General features: G+C 34.0%; 1 protein-coding gene across 5 annotated transcripts in view; it reads right to left on the bottom strand.

Moving 5' to 3' along the window:
• The window catches only part of DIAPH3 (diaphanous related formin 3), a 464,837-nt gene that overhangs the window by 161,942 nt on the left and 284,129 nt on the right, over positions 1 to 18,766 (bottom strand). For all 5 annotated transcript variants that reach the window (XM_069467186.1, XM_069467187.1, XM_069467188.1 and 2 more), the window contains 2 exons: positions 13,054 to 13,178; positions 7,298 to 7,462 (listed from right to left, as the gene is read on the bottom strand). In XM_069467186.1, the coding sequence (XP_069323287.1) occupies positions 7,298 to 7,462; positions 13,054 to 13,178 (290 nt within the window). The remainder of the gene's footprint in view (positions 1 to 7,297; positions 7,463 to 13,053; positions 13,179 to 18,766) is intronic.

Raw genomic sequence — 18,766 nt, 5'->3', positions numbered from 1 at the left:
TTCCTAATCTATCAGAACTATATTATTTTCAGTTGCAAACTCAAAATATTCAGCACCTGAAATTGATCTATGTCTTTAAATAAACAGATACTAAAGGATAATAAGAAAGAAGGTCCTATAGTTAGAATATTTTATTCTAGGTTTGGAGCTTTGTAGCTCCAAGAATGATCTCAGAATAACAAAGGTGCTAATGAAGCCATAAGTTTTACATGAAAAGACTTCAAATACAATTTTCCAAGTTTTAAGCCCACCAAAATAAGCAAGGCCAGAAGATGCTTCCTATTATAATTACACAAGCTGGCTCAACACTCCACCATAGGACTTGTACATAATTTTCTTTTCGCTAACAACATATGAGTCAATCTACAAGATTTTAGGAGCAAACAGGAAATGCTTAGTGCTTTGACGTTCCTGTTGGTCTATATGGTAGTCAGCATAAATGGGATTTAGAGCTGACAAGCATCAAATTTGTGTAATTTAAATGATTTGGCAAAATGAGTTTTGTTCTGGCTGCCCTCCTTATCAAAAAAATTTTACCCTAAAAATACCTTCTCATTGGATGATTTCATTTCTGTTTGGCACTTCACTACTTTAGTCTGAAAATTTAGTAAGGATAATAAATTATATTTGATCGACAGATGCAGCAAGACCAAATGAGTTATAATTGATTTTATATTTGTTCACTACATGGATTTCAATTGTATAAACCAAAAATTGACTTAAAATCTGTAAATACCATGAATGACAATTCTTTAACTAGATGAAACACAACTTTAACAAAACTGTGGAAATAACCTAAAGACAGAACTATACACGAGAAATAGGTAACTATTCCATTTACAGTATTCTACATGGAAGCATAAAATAAAAATGATAAAATACTAAAAATATCTACCCCACTATAAAAAGACAGGAAATGTAAAATTATTATACTTCTATTATTTGTACATAGCTAACTTGTTTTGAGGGTATATGTACATTATGTCATTTGATCTTCAAAATGCAACATCCCTAAGAAATATGTGCTTTCATTTTCAGGAAACTGAGGGTCAGTAAGTTTAAATAACTTGTTTACAATCATATTACTAATAAGATGCAGAGACGGGACTCAAACCCTGGGTGATCTAATGTCAGGACCTGCATCTCAACCACTATTGCCTTCCTACTAAGTGAGGCAAGCGGCAAAATATCACTATTACAAACAAACAAAATGGGTGAAGCCTATCACAGGCAGAATTCATTAATCACTTAAAATTTAAAGAAACCAGAGCTAACCATTTCTCTCTTTGTCATCACAAATAATTCAAATGGGAGTTATATGTGGAAAATAAAGTTTAGGGAAGAACAGACTGGCTTTTATAATTTAGAAAATAATAACTATTAAGTTTGGCTGCTATATCTATATCCATGTATAAAAAAAGAAAAAACCTGCAATATAATGTTCCCCTGCTCCTTCTGTATGCAATGGTAATCTCTTTTAAGGCAAGGATTTTTTGTTGTCTTCTAAATCTTAACCCCAAAGTGGAGTTTCCAAATATTCATGGTTTGAGTAACTATTAATAAGAAAGGATGTCTAGTTTTTTTTTCCAGAAAAGAGCTACAGAAATCAAAAAGTATTGCATATGAGAATATATGATATTGCAAACTCAGAGGGGTTGCACTTAGCAGTTACATGTCTAATTAAAACAGAAAAAAATGACACATTTTTAATAAGTAATTTGGTAGAAAAATTCTTTTGAAACAGATTACTGTAAGGAGACAAATAACAAAGGGCTCTAAAGAGATGATCATATTAGGAACTATTTCTTTAAGAAGAGACGTTAAGCAAAACAAGTAAGGTGTCAGATGAAATTTGCTTAAGGAGCTAAGGGTGTTGTACTGTGCTAATAATTTTGGATATAGAAAGAGAACGGCAAAAGATAGTCCAATGATAAAAAAGCAGCAGCAGCAGGATAAGAAATGAGAGTACTAAAGAAGAAACCACATAATTTAGGCCATGTGAGCAAAAACAGTTAACGTAGAATCCTCTAATATGAATGAGAAGTGGGAACAGGACGTGCATTATGCTTCAAGGCCACAGTGACCAATGAGAGATGGAAAAACTAGATTTAAACTTGAAAAGCAAACATGAACATGCTACAGTGTTTGGATAAAATCAAGGAGGATAAGAGGTTGCTAGCAGAATCCAACAAAAATTCCATAATGAGTTCAATTCATCCTGTAGAAGCATGGTACCATCTATTAATAACACATAGACTGGTAGTGGCATGTAATGAGTCTAAAACCAGCCACAAAGGCAAAATGATGATTATTGTTATACAACACTGTATATCTAAAGACATGGACTTCACTTGGTATACACTGTTGACAGGCCACCAATTTACTCAGCCTACAGTGTGCAGTCAGATATTTCTACCTAGTACCTCCAATTTGAACTTTATCTTCACATGAGTCCTGTAGGAAATAAAAATCTATCACAGAAAGGTGCTGACTTTCTACCCTTCACCTTATCCCTCACCCCAGCAATCAGACTTTACATTAATAATCGTCTCATTTTAAGAGAACATGTTATGCTTTGAAATACAATCGGACCTGAAAACATTCTTCTATCATGAACCCATCAATATAAATAGAAAATTATTATACCGGAGAATTTAAAAGAAAGTATACCCTGTGCTGATTCTCTCCAGTAAGTTATCAAAAATACCCTTAAAAATTACAACCTTGCCTTTTCTTGCAAGCTCTCTGAGCAGCAGAGTACTTGAAGCTGTTAAAAGTACAGGCTTTGGAGTCAGGCAGGCCTCCATGCAATCTGAGCCCCTACCAACTTTGAAGCCCCTTCGAAAGGCACAGAGCTTCTCTACGTCACAGTGATCTCTCCTGTAAAGACACTGCAAAGATTGACTGAGACACCACATGTAAAGCCCTTAGCACAGGGTCTACTAAGAAGCAAGTACTCAATCAGTGGCAGTTGTTTTTGGTTTTGTTCTGTTGAGAATGGTAATAGAAATAAAATTAAACAAAATTACAATACAACTTACTCCCTATTTCTTGGGAAGTTGATCAGTTGTTCTAAATAGAACCATTCCCAATGAGCACATTACCTATAGTAGATTGTTTAAAAAAAATTAATTCCCAATTGAGAATTCTCAAAGTAGAAGAGAGGTGAGTTAAACTGCTGTCAAATGAACAGCTGTTCCTCAGAGAAGCTACAAGATTTTGAAACTTTTTCCCCTTGGTCTACATGGCTTGAGGCAGCAGTCTGGAACAGATGTTCCTTCTTTAGCTATTATAACAAGGCTCTCATAGAGCAAAAAAAAATGAACCTGAAGAGCTACATCTATACAAATGAGTTGTGAGATCGTAGTAACACTGAGGAGAGATTATATGAGTTAGTCAGAGGTATAGGATAGTAAAAAGCTTTGAATAAATAGCTTGCCTTTAATTGCTTAAGTTTAAATTCTAAGACAATCTTAAAGTATAAATAATTTTTGGATAAACTATTGTTACAAATAAATATGGCCACTTTTTTATTTTGGGAGAGGAGTTAGATTTCAATTAGTCCTATTTGAAACAGCTATAGCAGTTATACATTTAATAGAAGTTGACAAATTTCAGCCATGTATGGTACAGACTCTGGAGCCAGGCAGCCTGGGTAAGCACATTAGCTCCTTGCCAGCTGCATAATGATGCATAAGTCAGGGTCTCTCTATTCCTCAGTTTTCTCATCTGAAAAATGAGAATACTAACAGTACACATATCTGGTTAATGTTGTAAGGATTATATGAGCACATACAGCTCCAGACGCATGGTTGATACTATATGTGTTAGCTATTAAACCATGTCACCCATTGCTCACCTGTTAATCAACAAATTTATCTATTATAAACCATGAATTGTACTAGGGACACAAAGATCAATAAGATAGATACAGCTGTTACCAGAAGAAGAAATGTCTGTGCAGAGACCAGAAGGGTGCATACAATAATTAGCCAGGCAAGTACAGAGGGTGTGCTGCAATCACAGGTAACAGTAAGCACAACAGCCTGAACTTGAGGGAGAACATCCCCATCATGGGGGGTAGGTATGAAGTAAGGACAGTGGTCCTAATTCTCTGTAAGAGAAAAATGGATCTGCACCTTATGGTAGAACTTGCTTATTCATGACCAAGAGTATACCTAAATGCCAGTGGATGGAGAAACAATGGAAACATTTTAACAGTATTTTTAAAAAAGAGAAAGTAAATACTTTTGCCTACAGTATTAACACGGCTTTCCAGAGCAGACCTTCAATACGTTAAAATTCCACATCTGTAGCTACAGACCTAATATTTCCATACTGACTCAAGTTAACCTGATTTCCAAAGTTGAATAATATGCAATTTAAGAGCAACCCAACAGATCAGAAGACACTGACAAAAACATGACATTTATTTGTCAATAGTTTTTGCCAATATTAAAACTCTGGACTTTTAAAAGATATATATTTTGTCTAAAATCCAAGCAGTATAACCATATTTACCAAAAAAAAAAAAAAAAAGAATAAAAATAGAATAAAATACCTGTGTGAAACCTCAACACCTTGACAAAACTACTTCCCTTCTAGTCCTCTTTATGCTTATTTTTATCCTTACAGAAAATTTCTGTTCCAGTTTATTTAGAGGAAGAAGTTTTTATATTTAGCTCTAACAATTTTAATTTAGTAAGGCGTGTCCATGAATGTGTGTGTGATCGCAGCTACCTCTAGGACACATGGGAACTCTGAAATAGACAAAGTATAACTGACACTCTCTTTACCCACTTTTTTGAACCCATCTCCCATTCAAACATTTTCTTCCTCTTCCCACAACTTGGTAATGAAATGCCAAGTTATCACAAAATTTCCAAAGCCCTCTAATCCTTTTAGTTCTTAGGAAGATTTGGAATTAGAACTGGATTCAAATCCCAACTCAATCACTTATGAACAACATGGCCTTTGTTTCAAGAGGAAACCCTCCAAATGCCAGTGTAATTATTAGTAAAATGGAAGACAAAGTATAGAATATTAGCAGGCAGCAAGACATAGCATTTCTGAGTGCAGACTCTGGAGGAAGATTATGTGAACTCAAATTCTAGTGCCACCATTTTATAGCAGTATGACATTGGGCTAGATATGTTCCATCTCTGTGCCTCAGTTTCTTCATCTACCATAGAAGGATATGAACAGTGAAAAGATGTAGAATTATTGTAAAGATTGATATATGATATGTAAGGCATTTAGAAGAATGCCTGGTTCAGAGAAAATACTCAATATATGTAGAGTATTATTATTTCACATATCCATCTTATACTTTATGCATAATTGTGTCAGATGCCCCCAAGACCATCTACGGGTTTGAGGATTTGCTGGAAAGACTCACATAGCTCAGAAAAGCCATTATACTCATTGGTATGGTTTATTTCAGCAAAAGGATACAGATTAAAAATAATAAGGAAAAAAGTGCATAGGGAAGATTCCAGGAGAAACTAGGTATAAGATTCCAGTTGTCTTCTCCCAGTGGAGTCCCAAGCATAGTGCTTCATTATCCCCAAAACAATATGTAACAATATGTACAGAGTATTACCAACCAGGGAAGCTCCCCTGAGCCTTGCTGTCAAGGATTTTTATTGGGGGTCAGTCACTTAGGCATGGACTGCCTCCATGACTAATCTTAGCTATTCAGTCTCTGGCTCCCCAAGAGGTCACATTGACATAGTGTGGCCCAGAGCTCCAGGTAAAAAAAAAACAAAAAAAAAAACAGGTGTTCACCATAAATCACATTGTTTGCATATCTATCTAGGTTGGCCCAAGGCCCCAGGTATATAAAACACCCTTATCAGGCAGAGTATTCCTAGGGCTTAGAGGCAGATCTCTCAAGAGCTAGTCAAGAGCCAGTCCTTTCTTTGTAATATGAAGAAGGGTTTGAGCATCCCAAGCCTGCTAAACTAACCCTTCACTGCATAACAATTTATTGCGCAACTACCATGTGCCAGGACCTATGAAGAACATTTTTAATATATTATCTCATTTAATACTTAAATACGCTTATGAAGAAGGAAACAGCATATCCCTCACCCCTCAACAAACACAGAAATTGAGGCTAAGGAAGGTTAAATATTTATAGCCACATAACTAGTATGGAATCCAAACATAGTTCTCTCAGACTGCAAAGCCTTTACTATTTCCAATAAGCTATAGTGTCTGAGAACACATTATGAAATTTAAAATAATATATTGTAAAGTACATGACACTTATAGATACATCATAATATATTTATCAACCAAATTCATTTCTGGTAGTGAAAAAATAATCTAAAGAATCAGTTTGAATTTGTGGAGGAAATATACTAGAACTATGAGAAAATGTGTATTTACTGTAGACTAGTTTTCCTTTAAAATAGTGTGCTTTTATTAAAAGGCTATCTATTCAATCATAATTAAGTAATTAAAACCAAGTCTCATAAACTCAGCAATAAAGTTTCCCTGAGATTAAAAAAGAACCAGCTCCTTAAATTCAACCTTCTTTTTCTTTACACCTCAAAACTTTTTAATCTCCACAAACACTTGCTGAAATATAGAAATGACTTACCATCTATTAAGAATAACAATTTTTGTTGTAGAAATGTATCACCAGTTTCCCTAGGGAGGCAACAATGCCTTCTCACTTTAATATGTGTGTGTGTGTTCCTCTCCCCATCTAATCAGCTAATACTTTTCAAAAGATCTTTTTAATGCCTAAATGAAAGGATTCCACATCAAAGACCTGACCTCCCTATTAAAGTATCTAAAGGAAAACCTACAAACGTAAAATCTATTCAAAGGCAAATTGCATGTAGCTTATTGTGCAATGCATTAAGAAAACGAAAAAAAAAAAAAAAGCTTCACAAGAGCTGCATGGAATTGGGTAAAATTATATCACAAAAATACAAATCGATCTTAAGTATAAAGAAACAAATTCATAGTCAAACACTTATTATAAAAGTGCTCTGTGATCAGCTAGGAGGGGAGTCTCTATGAAGAACTTTAGAATTTGTCACTTTTTCAATCAAAATTTCTGATTACAGCTTAATGTTGGAAAGGGTAAAAAAGAGAACAAACCACACATTTTTCAATAGATTTAAAATCTGAAATTTCTAAAGTTAACTTTTAACATCAGGAAAGGTAGGTTTTACTACAGACAAGAGTGGAATGAAGTAATGAAATATTAATAAAAGTAGAATAGGTGAGACAGTATAGATAAAAATACTTTTTAAAAAACAAATTAAGTTTTATACCATACCATGAATGTGTTTCTGAAGTTATTCAAGTCAGTAAAAAAGTCTTCCACGGACACCTTCTTCACATCAATGGCATAGTATCCCATTATACTCTGGTATAACTTTTCCATGTTTTCATGTAGCTTTGCAAGTTTCTCATATTGTTCTTTTGCACTGATAACAAAGCTGTATGCTATAGTTAAGGTATTTTAAAATTTACAAAGTAATGCTTTAAGGGGAAAAAACAACCCTGTAAATCCAATGTTTTCATCTAATAGCCACCATTACTACATCCCCAATTTCCAAAATTACCTCTAATAGTTAACCATTCTTACAGTCTATACTGTACAGCAATGAAATCTGAAACATAATATCTATTTTGGCAAATTATCAGAAAATATAGTTATATTAATATGTTTAATATTTCTCTTTAATAGAATATAAGAAAAATTTTCTTTCAATTTACCATAATATATTTGAGGATCATGCAGTATAATTTAAAATTATAGTTCAGTGGTTGCAGTTGGGTAATTTCAACGACATTGAAATCAACAGTATAGGCATTGTGCATAGCAGTTAAATTGGACAACTTGGGGTCAATTTCTAGCTCTTACACCTGGTACTAGTGTGCTTGTGGGCAAATGCCTTCATGTCTCTGTGCCTCGATTTCCTACCTGTAAAATGTAAATAGTAAAATCACTCATTCTGCAAGGATTAATTGAAGAAATACATACAAAGGTCTTAGAAAAGTGACTGGGGCATTTAGTAGCACATATAAATATCATTATTCTCCACTTATTTCAGACTTTATTTAAGGTCCTAAAAGCAAACAAAAATAAATTTTTAAGAGTTATATTAAAAACTTCTCACATTATGTAAGCAAATTAATGTTTTAACTTCTCTCACGAAATTGGTACGTAAATTCTTATATGCATTACATGATTGAAAATGATTACATACACAGGTACATGCATGTAGAAATGTTCTCCTCTCACTTATTAATGACAACATAGTTCAAAACATACTGAAATTGAGAAGACTAATTTAATGTGAATATAATAGTCACTAGCATTAGAAAACATTTTCTAAACAAACAACAGAATTTTCTTTGCTGTGTGACAAATTGCTGATGCAGTCAGATATAAAGTCATCCCACCACATCCTGAAAAGATGACTCTTTTAGAGTACTAGTCATAATTGCCTATGGTTCTTTTAAACTGAGACATGTAGAAAAAAGGAACATATAGAGATAAACTTCCAGAAGTCATTTTGTTATCTTTGACTAACACAAAAATATAAACAGATATTAGCAAAATTTAAAACAAAAAAACTGGATTCAGGTCAAGAGAAAGAAACCAAAAATGGAATGTTTATATCTAAGGAAAAAAAAATTGTCCCACAATTTCAAAAAGATAATAGAGGAAAGACAATGAAAGATCAAGGAAAAAAGAGACAGCATTGCTACCAGGTAGGGAGGAAATCAATTTTTCCCAGAATCAAGTTCTATATTTGTGAAGAGCTAAGAGAAATATGTGAGACACCCAACAAAATAATTGATAAAATTCATTACAAAAATATTGGTATACATCCAATTACTTGATGTTTTGAGAAATCTATTTTCTTTTCCTTTACCAAGGCTAAAACCAAATTCTCTTGAATTTCCACTTGAATCACTATAATCTTCCCATTTGAAAGGTATGTGACAATCAGATCTGTGTTCACATGTACTGAGCCAAAAGTATTTAGACTTGACTAACAAAGGAGCACAACTAAGATTTTGAATTTTTCTACTAGCTGCCAGTATTACCTATTACCAAACCATCTACCACAAATATATTCCACCTTTATTCTTAGGTCATACCATCATTATTATACTTAGGTCACCAAGGATGCCCATTACTTCCATAAACAAACTTTACAAGGATCAGCTTCAATTAGTTCCATGTGTTTAATGCCTTTCACAGAACTTCTTAAATACCCAAGATCCAAATGGCAATTTAATAAGTATTCACTGAGTTCTATTGTATTGCAAACACTCCTCTGGGCACTAGGAACAATAGTAGTTAACAAGATTGGCAAAGGTCCTGCTGTCATCAAACATACATTCTGGGGGTGTGGTGACAGATAAGAAAATGAATGAGATTTTCACACAGTGATAGGTATGACCAAGAAAATAAAAATTTTTGATATTATATAGAGTGACAGAGGCTAATTTAGGTTGGGTCCTGGAAGGGAAAGTCCTGGCTAAGAAGGTGAGATTAACTAAAACAACTGAGGCACGACTGTAAAAGAGCAGTGAGCACTAACTTGTGGAGCTCTTGTAAGTGTAATAAGACTTCAGAAAAAGAAAAGATCATTATAAATTTGAGGATTCATAAAGGATGCAGAGCAAGATATTTAACTAAGTCTTAAAAGTTTGTTGAGAATGGGTTAAGAGGAAGAAAGGCAAAAAAGGGAGAACAATAGAGGAAAAGAAGGAGAGAGTAAGAATAATTCAAGGGAAGAAAAATCTGCTATAATAAATCACCGGATTACCCAATTTCCCACTCATACAACTGGGCCATGTATTACACAAGTTTACATTTCACATGTTCAGATCTGTTTTACTTCCTAGCCACAGTTCAATTAAAACAAATATATTGAATTCCTTTACCTGCAAAATGCTGTTGTTATATGGTATAGAATATAGATGTAAGTAAGTCTTTCTCTCAATGAATTTACTGGGATGGTTTTAGCATCTACCCAGTAATTTCAGAAGTGTCTAAAGCATTGCTATATACTGAAACAACAAAAAAGAAAGTGTGAAAATAAAGTGGGATTTCAATGAAGAAATTTAAAGAATATAACATGGGAAAGAGTCAAATAACTTGTCACATAAGTTGTCATAAATACTGAAATATGTAAATGTCTACCAAATGATTTTTTTCTAAAAGACTCAGAGAGGGGATAGGAATAAAGAAAATAGAAAGGCAAGTGCTCGTGCAAGGAGAATTTCAAGGACGATGCTCCAATATCTACTTGTAATTTTCCTTAAAATAAGAAATATTACAGAATTTAAACATCAAAAGGAACAAGTACTATAGGACACAAATCCTGGCATTTTCTTAATTTTCTGACAAATTAACAATTTAACGAGCATGTACATCTCACATATTTGCATATAACAATTCTGATGACTCTGCCTCCAATTTATGTTTCATATTTTTCAAGCAAATATTTACTGTGAAACCATTCAACTCTAATTACAGTTCTGACCAGATTTAGCAGTTAGAAAGTAACAATTATTACTAAAAAGTCAATGATACATGAAATAATTATGCATATCTTTTAAAGGGTGCACTAAATTGATATTTTTTATTATATACTATGCAATACATACAAAGAAAGAGCATGTACTGGAAGAATAAAAATATACTATAATTGAGTGCTATTAGTGACATTTCATATTACAATGAAATTATATCTTTATAATTTAAAGCAATTCAATTAACAGATTAATAGTTCACTAAATCAAGATTGCTTAAATTAAGTATGTACTTGTAAAGATGGATATTTAACAACTTAAATAATACACATATTCTTTCAGAATTGGTTGATGAACCAACCATTTGATATGTGCTTCAAGTAATAAGCATTTAAACTTAAAACATAAAGTTTGAGTGTTAATAACAAACTTTCGTTAAATACATTTTACTCATCGAGCATTTTAGCTTCAAAATTCTTCAATTTTCTAAAATCTAAGCTCACAATTTTCCATTTTAATAAGATCTGTATAAATGCATTTAATATTCAAAATCTGACTTGTTGTCAGTCCTAATTAAAGTAAACAAAGCCTTGCAATGAATGAATTTAATTACTTCGAAACTAGTATGTCTAACTAAGATGAAAAGCAAACGAGTGCAATCTAATCTCAGCAAAGAATATTTATGATTATAAGCTTTGTCAATAGCAAAGTGCACCAACTGTTCATATTTCTGACTTCCAAGAGATACATGAATGCTAATCAGTTCATTAGAGGCTTCTAGGTTGTGATATTTAGCGACAGGATGTAGTAGCTTTCTTGTCCATGGAGTATAATTGTACTCAGAATGAAAAACTGTTTCCAACAAAGCATCATCCTTCCTGTTTCTGATTTCCTGCTGGTTGCTTTTTATGAGCTGCACTCCTTTCAAGAAGCCGACATTATTCAGCTTTTTGTGTCATATAAATACAAGTGTGGATATGTCCTGAGATTCTCTGCTGAGCAGCATTCTACAGCCTTTACTTCAAGCTCAGGAATTCATCTCAGCTCCATAAACCCGAGCTTCATAATTAGTGCACTCACAGGGTATTACCAGAAGCTCCATGCAAGCAAAATCTTTTCTAAACTGCTTTCTATCTATAGGGAACAATAACAAGTACTTCAATTAACAATACTTAATGATTAAAATAATAAATTGTCACGTATGAACATTTTTAACATGATAAAATGATTGAGGGGAAAAAAACTAAGAATGATGAAACTGATGTAATTCTGCAATAATACATTTATTTTAAGCATACTTTGTCAAATAAGAAGGGAACACACAAAAGTATTCTTGATGGATAAATACAGACTTCATCTTTAGTTCTTTTTTAAAAAAAAGGCTTACCCAGTACAGTGATAAAGGCACCCTCCCTAATGAAAGAAGAAACTGAAAGGACAGGGAAGATACAAAAGGAAACAAACACATTAGCCTGAAGTGATTGTTGCTCAAGTGCAATTTTATGATATTTCCCGACAGAGACAGTGAAGAAAGCTAAAATTGAACTAATTCACAATTAAGCTGAAAGCATATACAATAAAATCTATGACAAGGCAAATATTAATTTTGTGACTCACTAAATCACAGGAGAGAAGAGGTAGAAAGAGAAAAAATAGTTATTTTATGTCAAGAACCTCAATTTAAAATATTAGGAGTGTCTATTTATAAGAGCTCATATAGAATTCAGAAGTCCATATGGGATTTTAATAATACATTGTAGTAATATTTTATTACAACACAAAAGATATCAGTCCCTAATTTCAAAGAATGGCTTGCAAAGTAACTCAACATTAGTTTCAGGAAATAAAAAAGTTTATTACTTCAGTTACTCATTAGAGACTAAGCTCCAAAGTTAGCGATAAAGATAATTGAATACAAAGGAAACACTAAACAGGACACAAGCCTCATGCTATTAATTTTATATATATACATATTTGTCAATTTTATTTTGGATGAGGAGAATATCTACACAAGTAGTGAGTGTCATAAACTCCATTTTGAGTTTGGAACGAAGTGGTATTTCTAAGGACAATATTAAATTTTGTGGAGAATGAGATAATTTCTAATATATACCGACTCTTGAAATTAAGCTGACTAGACATACCAGTTTACAAGGTCTGTATCTGCTCCCTCAAACATTTCAAAAGTATCTAAAGCATATCATGACTTCACAGTCACACGTCCTCAAACAGAGCTTTAATATCCTTTCCATTTATCATGAACATCAGAAGAACATAAGGCATATGGAAGGGGAAAGAAGAGAGAACATAACTATTATTCAAGTTGATAAAAACGAAAAAAGAATAGAAATGCATTTGTGTATTATTCATGAAAGATAAACACTGAAAAATTTCCCTGCAAGATGGCAAAAGTTAAACCTTCAACAATTTGGCACTACAGAATGAACTCTGGTTATGCAAATACACCTCAAACGTTAAATAAATTGTAATTCTAGTTGACTAGTGACTTAACTTATTGAGATATCAAAAGGATATGGACATCTTTGTCACAAACTTGTCATGCAAGTCCTCAGGAGGGGGAAAGGTTTCCAAATCCTTCTCAAGCTGGTGAAGCTGCCTTCCCATCTGCTTCAAATTCTTTTCCAGCGTTTCTACAGAGACTAAAAGAGAGTATATTAAATGCCTTGAAAGGACAAAATTATAATATATAAAAGGTAAGACACTCTAGAAACAAAACATTTGTGAAAAACCCCACAATAATAATGCAAGAAAAGTCTAAAATTTTAATTTTAGTTTTAATGTGAGAAACTATAAAAAAAGGAAGATGAATTTCACTAAGTTTTTTTTTAACTTTTCGATTTTTAAATCCAGATATAAAGGAAATTCAATAAGAGACTCTTTAAAACACAAAGATGAAATTTAAGAAATGCCCACACACACAAATCACATTTAAGAAATAAGTTTTTTAAAATTGAGAGTTCCTGACCACTACAAATGTTACAAAATAATCAGTCTATTAAGACAGAGATAAAGTATGTTTTTAAAATTAAACCTATTCAAACATAATTTTAATATTTTTCAAAATCTTTTTTTTTTTTTTAAGAGACAGGGTCTCACTCTGTCACCCATGCTGGAGTGCAGCGGGGCTGGATCACAGCTCTCTGCAACCTGGAACTCGATCTCAAGCGATCTTCCTGTCTCAGCCTCAGTCCTGAGTAGCTGGGACTACAGGCTCATGCCCCTATGCCCAGCAAATTGTTTTTTTGTAGAGACATGGTCTCACTGTGTTGCTCCAGCTCCAACTCCTGGCCTCAAGAAAACCTCCACCTCTGCCTCCCAAACTGTTGGCAAAATCATCTTTTGAGAGGAAACAATAAGTAGACAGGAAAGATGAGGGAAAGTGCTCTCTATTGTCCAAGCCAATCTACAACATGGGGAGAAAAGGTATCAAGGCTAATTACAATGGCAGAAGTCAAGCTTTCTTTACCGATACTCTGAGTACAATCTGTATCTATTATATAATAATTAATATTTTTCCTTCTTTGACTCTAAGTTGCTTTGAGTGCACATGAGGAACAAGTGGTAAACCAGGACGCTGCGGAACTATCACAATGTACTGCCCGCCCAGGAGGAGAGATGTGAGGAATTATTTCTAAAATTCTTTGCATAGTCAATTTTACATGACACTAGAAAAATGGCTTAACAATACAAAAAGATACAGTGGCCTAAATCAACTTTTTGGATATTTGCTTTAGTACAGGTATATTTTGGTTAAAAAAAAAAAAATCTGTTACTTCTGATCAATGTGAACTATACCAAATGATATATAAAAATGAATATAGTAATTCTAGGTAATCTGCCATCGTCAAGATTTGAATTAATGCTGAAGAATAGACTCAAATTTCATTTTTAAGGATGGGAATATCCTTGGAAGCAATCTAAATGCCCCCCCAAAATGGGAATGAGTTAATAAACAAATTATAGTTTTTAACCTTGGTTCAAAAGAAAAGAAATAGTAAGCGGACATGAAAAATAATGTTGTATAAGAATATGGAATATATATATTTTTTTTACCTAGTTGTACACAAAGTAACATTTGCCATTCTGACATTAACAGCTTTTAATAAAACCTGAATGTGTTACTAAAAAATTAGCAATCTAATTCTTAGACACAATGGTTAATGGGTTCAATGACAGAACTCTTCCAAGAACCACACAATAGTTGTTTATGCCTGAAAAGTGATGATACTTTAACTTTTGACTCCAACTGTGGTGAAGCCATTCTGATGTCATAATCATGTATATTTTCTCAGAAGTTTTTTACTTCTCATGTATTCCCTTTCTGTGATTCTTAAAATTGAGACAGTAACTCAGATAATAGTGTATATGAAGTGTTTACAACATGATAGATAGCATTTAGTATATTAATTTCATTCATTGCACTTCTGTCCCCAATATCTTGCTGTACCCTGCTCGTAGTGGTAACACATATATCCTGTGTTATGCTCTTTCATTTTTATGTCTGCTTGTCAATTATCTACAACCAAGATGCCTGTTTGATTAGGCCTATGGTGTTTCATTTATTCTTCTCATTTCCAATTTTTTTTTGCTTCTTTTAAAGTTTTCTATCTGCATTATAGAAGAGATTCCTCTTGCTCTCCTAGTCTATTTGATCTCTTCTCTAATGTCTCATTAGCATTTTCTCTATCATTTTTCAAGAAATCTTACAGGTGGTTCAGTCATTTTTACACTTCCTAAAACTTTGAAACTTCTGATTACATAAAGGTTCTAAAATACATAAAATTCTTTTATTAAGTAAATACATGCTCACTGACATTTATAATCCATGCATTCACTTTGTGCTATAGGTTCAAAAAAGAAATTAGCGTGTCAGTAGTATAATGATAGTAGTCATCGTAATAGTATTAGTGACAACAAAAATAATAGTAAAGATAGCATCTAAAATTTGCTGAGTGTTTATGTCAAGTACTGTCTTAAGTATTTTCCATTAATTAACTCATTTAATCCTCACAAGAACATCATGAAGTAGGTATTATTATTATTATTATCCTTGGTGTACAGCAGAGGAGACTGGACCTGAGTGGGTAAATAGAAAGGTCAAACAAATAAAAAGTAGTGAAGTCAGAATTTGAACTTGGGCAGTTTCATTCCAGACCTTATTTTTAACCATTTTGCTACACATAAATTATTCATTATAGAAATTACCATTTTATTTTTATAGTCCCTACTTCCCTGTCAGTAACATTTAAATAAACACATATAGTTTTCACATAATAACTGGTTTCCTATACATTCTTGCCTGTTGCAATTACAGTGACTCAACCCAGGGAAAACACACTTAAGCATTCTAGATGGATGGATGAATGGACAGTCAGATATATAGATGCTACTATCTTTTTTTAAATGAACATTTAAAGTGGTATCCCACAATTGAACAAAACCATATGCTTAAATACTGTCTCAGTTTGCTTAACCAATTTTATTATGCACACACATCAAATTAGTAAAAGATCTAGGGAACAGACAGATGTAAGTCTAAGGGACTCCCATATGCCAAAACTACAAGGCCAATGTTGGAAGAGAATATAGATTGCTTTTTTCTGATACCAAATACATTGCTCCAACACCAACTGGATGTCCTACAATTCAATTCTGACACTAACTACATGGACTTAGTACTGACTCGTAACTTAAGGACAAAGTCTTTCAATTCTAATACTAATTACTCAGAGTTAGTGTCAGACTCTACAGGTATAAGGGCTCAGTCCTTCAAGACTGCTCTAATTTCAGATGCCAGCTGCAAGTCCAGGGGGCCACCCATACTTCTGACTCACTGGCTGTATTAAAAAATTTGGGGATTCCCACAATTCCCTCCCTTAAGTTCCATCATTTACTTGAATGACTCTCAGAACTCAGGAAAGCGCTATACTCACGATTATACTTTTATTACAGGGGATGTAACTCAATAACAGCTGAATGGAGATGTATAGGGCAAGCAATGAAGGAAGCAGTGCAGAGCTGCAATGCCCTCTCTGGGCACACCACCCTCAGCACATCCGTGTGCTCACCAGTCCAGAAGCCCCATTATCCTCATTGTTTCAGAGTCTTTATTGAAGCTTTACTACAGAGGCCCAATTGATTAAATCACTGGCCATTCATGGTAGAACTCGATCTCCAGCCCTTCTCCTTCCCCAGGGGTCAGGGGGTAAGCTGACAGAGCTGCCTAATAGCCAGGGCTGTCCTCAGAGGAGGTCAGCCACCTGTAGAGCCATCCCAGTCAGTGACCGCTTCTCAGTTAGGTGAAAGGGGGGCTTACTCCACTGGATTAAAGGTTTGAGCTTTTTCCAATTCTTTGGTTGCCAGTGAGTCAGGAACTACTTCCTCTGCGATCTGAAACAACTTCTCTTAGGCTCAATTTCCACATCAAGAAAATGGGAAGAATCTCACCTCATATTTTATGTCACAGATATTTCATAAGAGATCATATGCTGTAACATAAGATGAAGAATTTTTTAAAAAAGAGTATGTTATTCTTAGAACTGAATAAGACATGATATGCTTAAAGGTTAAAATAAGTGACATTAGAATTAAATGAAAAATAAAGAAAGTCATCACCATCTTCATCATCATTACCATCATTACAGGCCAGGAAGAGTATTGTGGAAGTCAGCCTAAGAAGAATAGTTGCTATTTTGAAGAGTAAGATATTAGGAACATTTGGGGCATATTCAAACACTTACAATCAACATCACAAAGAGTAAGCAAACTATCTTAAAAAAAGGTTCACGTGGCTACTCTACAGATGGAAATCCCACTAAGCCATTTCTGATGCTTCATCTGCAGTCTATGATTACATTACTTGTACATTACAGTTAAGTGAATTGAAACTTAATTGACCAACCTCTCACTGTTGGTTTTTAAATAAGGACCAAAGCACACTTGACAGAGAGAAAAGAGTGTGCAAATTCTAGGCCAATAAAATACAAGCTAATGTTTCGAGCCATCTGATGGGTAAAACTAAATTAAAGAACATTTTAACAATTCCCTTGGTGTTTTCTTTTTCAGCAATTATTCTGTTTCTATAGACAGTTCCTTGATGTATCTTCAAACATAATTTTAGCCACACATTTCACATGTGTCAAGTTCTTTGCAGTCCATAACAATATTTTTTGTATTAGAAATTCCAACTGGCCGGGCGCGGTGGCTCACGCCTGTAATCCTAGCACTCTGGGAGGCCGAGGTGGGCGGATCGTTTGAGCTCAGGAGTTCGAGACCAGCCTGAGCAAGAGCGAGACCCCATCTCTACTAAAAATAGAAAGAAATTATATGGACAGCTAAAAATATATATATAGAAAAAATTAGCCGGGCATGGTGGTGCATGCCTGTAGTCCCAGCAACTCGGGAGGCTGAGACAGGAGGATCGCTTGAGCTCAGGAGTTTGAGGTTGCTGTGAGCTAGGCTAACGCCACGGCACTCACTCTAGCCTGGGCAACAGAGTGAGACTCTGTCTCAAAAAAAAAAAAAAAAAAAAAAGAAATTCCAACTATATCAGGGAGTTTTAAATTGTACACTCTCAAAGAAGTGTTAATTTACTGGTGTCTCTGTATGTGACCTGTGTGTAAATTTTGTCTTTCAGCTTTGTCATATTTCTTGTCCAAGAAATTAATCATATTTTTTATTCCTTTTCATTACTGAGAAGAAAAGTAACAAAACAGAGCCATCATCAAACAGAGTTGACTAGACTATTTTGAAGCAATTTTGACTTTTGTGTTTTAGTCAGTTAATATTCAACCAGATGGGATATCTATCAGTCACCTCAGACATCATGTGTGTCTGCCTCCAATCAGCTCCTCACCTATAATCTCCGCACCTCAGTGGGCAGAAGGATCAACAAGTTCTGTTTCCTGTGCTAGAAACCTGTTGGTCTTGACCCTTCTTTTCTCTTGCAATCCTCAGATCCCCACAATCATGACACCCCAGTCATTTTACTTGACAAGCAATACTTGATTCCTTCCTCTCTTAACACTATTCAAGTAATCGTAAGCTTATCTCACTCTGATCTCTGGTCTTCTGTTATTTTTCTTCAATGTTTTCTCCACACTGCACATTTGGGCTTCCAGACAATCAGTAATTTAAAAATGTCCTTTCCCTGTTTAAAGCATGCCAGTAAACTGAGTATATAACATCTGAGCTGTTAAGCAAGGCTCCACCTATAACCTGGGGGGCT

This window comes from Eulemur rufifrons, chromosome 4, assembly GCF_041146395.1.
Source record: "Eulemur rufifrons isolate Redbay chromosome 4, OSU_ERuf_1, whole genome shotgun sequence".
Taxonomy (NCBI): Eukaryota; Metazoa; Chordata; class Mammalia; order Primates; family Lemuridae; genus Eulemur; species Eulemur rufifrons.
The sequence above is the reverse complement of the archived record's forward strand: the minus strand, read 5'-3'. Positions and strand labels throughout refer to the sequence as shown.